At 35.9% G+C, this 3317-nt stretch overlaps 1 protein-coding gene across 1 annotated transcript; it reads left to right on the forward strand.

The window, feature by feature from the left end:
- On the forward strand, nt 1804-2674 carry LOC109849744. The gene is made up of 2 exons (XM_020419614.1): nt 1804-2075; nt 2278-2674. Exons 1-2 carry the CDS (start codon nt 1949-1951, stop codon nt 2409-2411), a joined length of 261 nt encoding a protein of 86 aa, XP_020275203.1. The 5' UTR covers nt 1804-1948; the 3' UTR covers nt 2412-2674.

Below are 3317 nucleotides of genomic sequence, written 5' to 3' on the forward strand. Positions count from 1 at the left end.
ACGCCCCAATCAACGCCGCGTTTCCACCTCAATCGTCTCTCGCCCCAATCGTGTCGCCGCGTTTCCATTGTTTCCAATCGTTGATGCCCCCAATTGTCAATGCCCCCAATCGTCGACGCCCCAATCGTCGTCACTGTAATCGTCGACGCCCCCAAACGTCGATCGTCGACAATTTCAAATTAATCTACAGCAACATTTTCTTCATTTTATTTCCTTTCGACATCATAAAATCATGAAATTGAGTCAGTCCAATACTATAGATAACAATGTCCATTCCTCAATCTACAAAATTTATAAATTTCTAAAAAACGTTTGAAAAACAATATCATTCCTCAATTATAAAGTCATGAATTCAAAATAATATAAAAGCTTCAACTAATCAGTACCTCAAACGGGGAAGTCGACGGCAACGATGACTGGGGTGTCGACGATTGGGGCCGCGCCAGTCGCGATCAACCGTGGCCAACGACAGAAACTGGAAATCCATTACAGGGTTTCGTGATCGACCGTCGCGCTAAAAGTCCAGAGATTTTTCTCTGTGCTGTGCACGTTTGCGGTTGACCGTCGTGCCACTCGCGGTCGATCGTGAAACTTTTCAAATGTTTGTCGGCTTTCATTTTTCCTGAACTCTTCCTATTCTTGGTTGTTTATATAGATGCTAGCAGCCTGCTTTCTCTTCTACGCTCCAAAACACCATGGTATAATTTGAGCACCACTCCAAATACAACAAAGCAACACGTGCTAAAGAAAATATCGACACGTCTCAACCTAACATTAGCGGAGACAATTAATATTAAGTTTATATTAATAAATAACATCTGATTGACCCATCCATGTACAAAAACAAAGACACAGACGAAAATAAGCAACATGGTGGACCCCATATTGAATTTTTAAACAATCAAAGTTTTTATGCTACATGTTTCTGCTTCTGATCAGAAACTAGACGTGTTGTGTGTTTAGTTAAACTCAGCAGATCCTATGTTGGGGAAAAAAAACTGTTATTCTGGGCCCAATCACGCGTGGCCCTCGACAGCTTAACATCAAGTGTCGGGGGAAATAGATTGGAAGTTTATCTTTGATTAAAAGATACTGATATTTATTTATTTATGGTATTAATATTAAATCAAAGAGATAACATTTAAACAATGTACAAAACTATATCTACAAGCTCTTAAAAAAACTATATCTACAAAATACAAGTTATCATTAGAAGGACACAATTAACTATAATCTTTTTTTATAAAATAATTATCTATAATTTGTCAGTGTCTTCTCTTTAGAGGGAGCACATGCCAACAACTTTTTATCAGAAAAAATAAAATAAAATACATATTAACTATTTAGAATTCTTACTTCAAATGCATTGCATGTGCTCTTCCCAATATAATTGTGAGTTCATGTAAAACACAATCATCATCACTAATCACAATGGATAAGATGGGGAAGTGATCAACATACTATTTTTAACCAGGGGTCAGTTTTAGATATTATCCAACTCCCAGCGAGGGAAAGAAAATCCTCAAATGTCTTGTTAATTTAGGAAATTTCCCAAATAAAGAGTAGGGTCCCCATGCAATGAACAGAATATATCACAAAAAACTTGGAAAAACTTGAGACAGCCACAAGTTACAAAACAATGAATCACGAGGACACAACGGTCATTACTCCTAACCGCAGGCAATTAGAGCAAAGGGTCAATTTAGTCAACTCCTAAACCGAGGAGATAGTTATTATTTTATTTTCCAAATATAAAGTCAATAATTATAAATAAATCCCTCTCCTATTTTGTCTTCGCGTTCCTATTCCTTCTCCATTCAGTCTTCTTTTACTTCTCCCCGCGGTTTTCCTCTCAATGCATCAATTTCTATTTCAACCCTCTTTCTCTTAATACTTTTCTGTAAGTACACAAAAGTGCATACAATTGTGAAACGAGTAAAAATTGATCATGGAGAGCTCCAATTGTGTGGGATTAATGGCGGTCGTGGCTATCTCTAGCAGCATCGCCATCGTTTCTCTTCAACTTCAGAAGCGCCTCGTCTCTAATTTCATGCAGAAAGTTCAATTTGAACTTGGTATGTTCATCTGCTCTCTTTTTTCTTTGAATTTTGTTGAATTTGATCTTTTTCAAGAAACCCAATTGGAATCTTTTTCGGTTTCTTGCATGAATTTGATCTTTGCGTGAAAACTCAATTGGGTTGTTAGCTTTTCTCTTTTTTTTTTTTTTTCTTTTTTTCTTTTTTGTGAAACTTATTTTTTTTGCAATTCATGTGATAGGTGAAGGCCCAAAGATGAAGCCCAATATGAAGCGCAAGAAGAAGGTTAGATTTGCTGAAGATGTTGTTGAGCCATCTTCAAACAATGAAGAATATAGGAGGAGGAGATCAAATCCCAGATTGATGATGGCATAAGCCCTTCTCGTTGATTTTGGATTTAAATTTTTTACTTTTCTTTTTTTGGGTTCTAATTGACAAGTGAAGACTTTGGCATTGGTGGAGATCTAATGATTTAGAAATTGCCTGAGTTTTCTTGTCTTTTTTGGGTTATTTTGATGGCCAAGGCCTTTTTAGGATTGTACAAATCCAATTCAACTAAGTTGAAAGGAACATCCCTATGTATAATTTTTGTATTATACAGTGTAATCGGATGACCAATCAAGATTATACATTTATACTTCAAGCTTGATTGTTTGATTCCACTAAGCCATATAAAATTCTTGGCTTGTGCAAGTTGATTTATTTATAAGTAGGGGTGCATTCGGTCCGGATAGAGCTCGGATATGATACTTATCATATTCATATTCGCTTACCCATCTTGGATACGGATACGAATACAGATATATCTCGGCAAGGAAAATTCATATCCATATTCGCTAAAATCGGATATGGTTACGAATATACATGGGGAAATATAAGTGGATATGCATGCGGATACAAAACGAATATGGGAAAACTAGATAGTATTAAAAAAAACATGGTTCATGTGATACAAAAGAGTTCGTTAATATAATCATCATAACTAAAAAGCTAAGATTAGATATTCTGATCATCAAAATTAACCACAAATCCATAATCGAAGAATTAAAACTGTCATAGGAGTATGACTAATATGTATTCGGATATTTCAGATACGGATCCAGATATTTCACTATGAAACCATACTCGTAACCATATCCTATCGATTATAAGTTTGAGTAATCATACTCACATCCTAACGGATACGGTTGCGAATATTTCCTCGGATACGGATATAGTTTAACACGCCTATTTCTAAGGGGTTTTCGTGGCCTCTTCTTAATGGTGAACTCTTCAATACTT

The sequence above is a fragment of the Asparagus officinalis genome, chromosome 7, assembly GCF_001876935.1.
Source record: "Asparagus officinalis chromosome 7, Aspof.V1, whole genome shotgun sequence".
NCBI lineage: Eukaryota > Viridiplantae > Streptophyta > Magnoliopsida > Asparagales > Asparagaceae > Asparagus > Asparagus officinalis.

Excerpts from the sequence above, each read along its gene's own strand:
- LOC109849744 (XM_020419614.1), top strand. The coding sequence starts at position 1,949 with ATGGAGAGCTCCAATTGTGTGGGATTAATGGCGGTCGTGGCTATCTCT. Across the intron at positions 2,076-2,277 it reads GAAAGTTCAATTTGAACTTG|GTGAAGGCCCAAAGATGAAG; the intron begins GTATGTTCATCT and ends TTCATGTGATAG.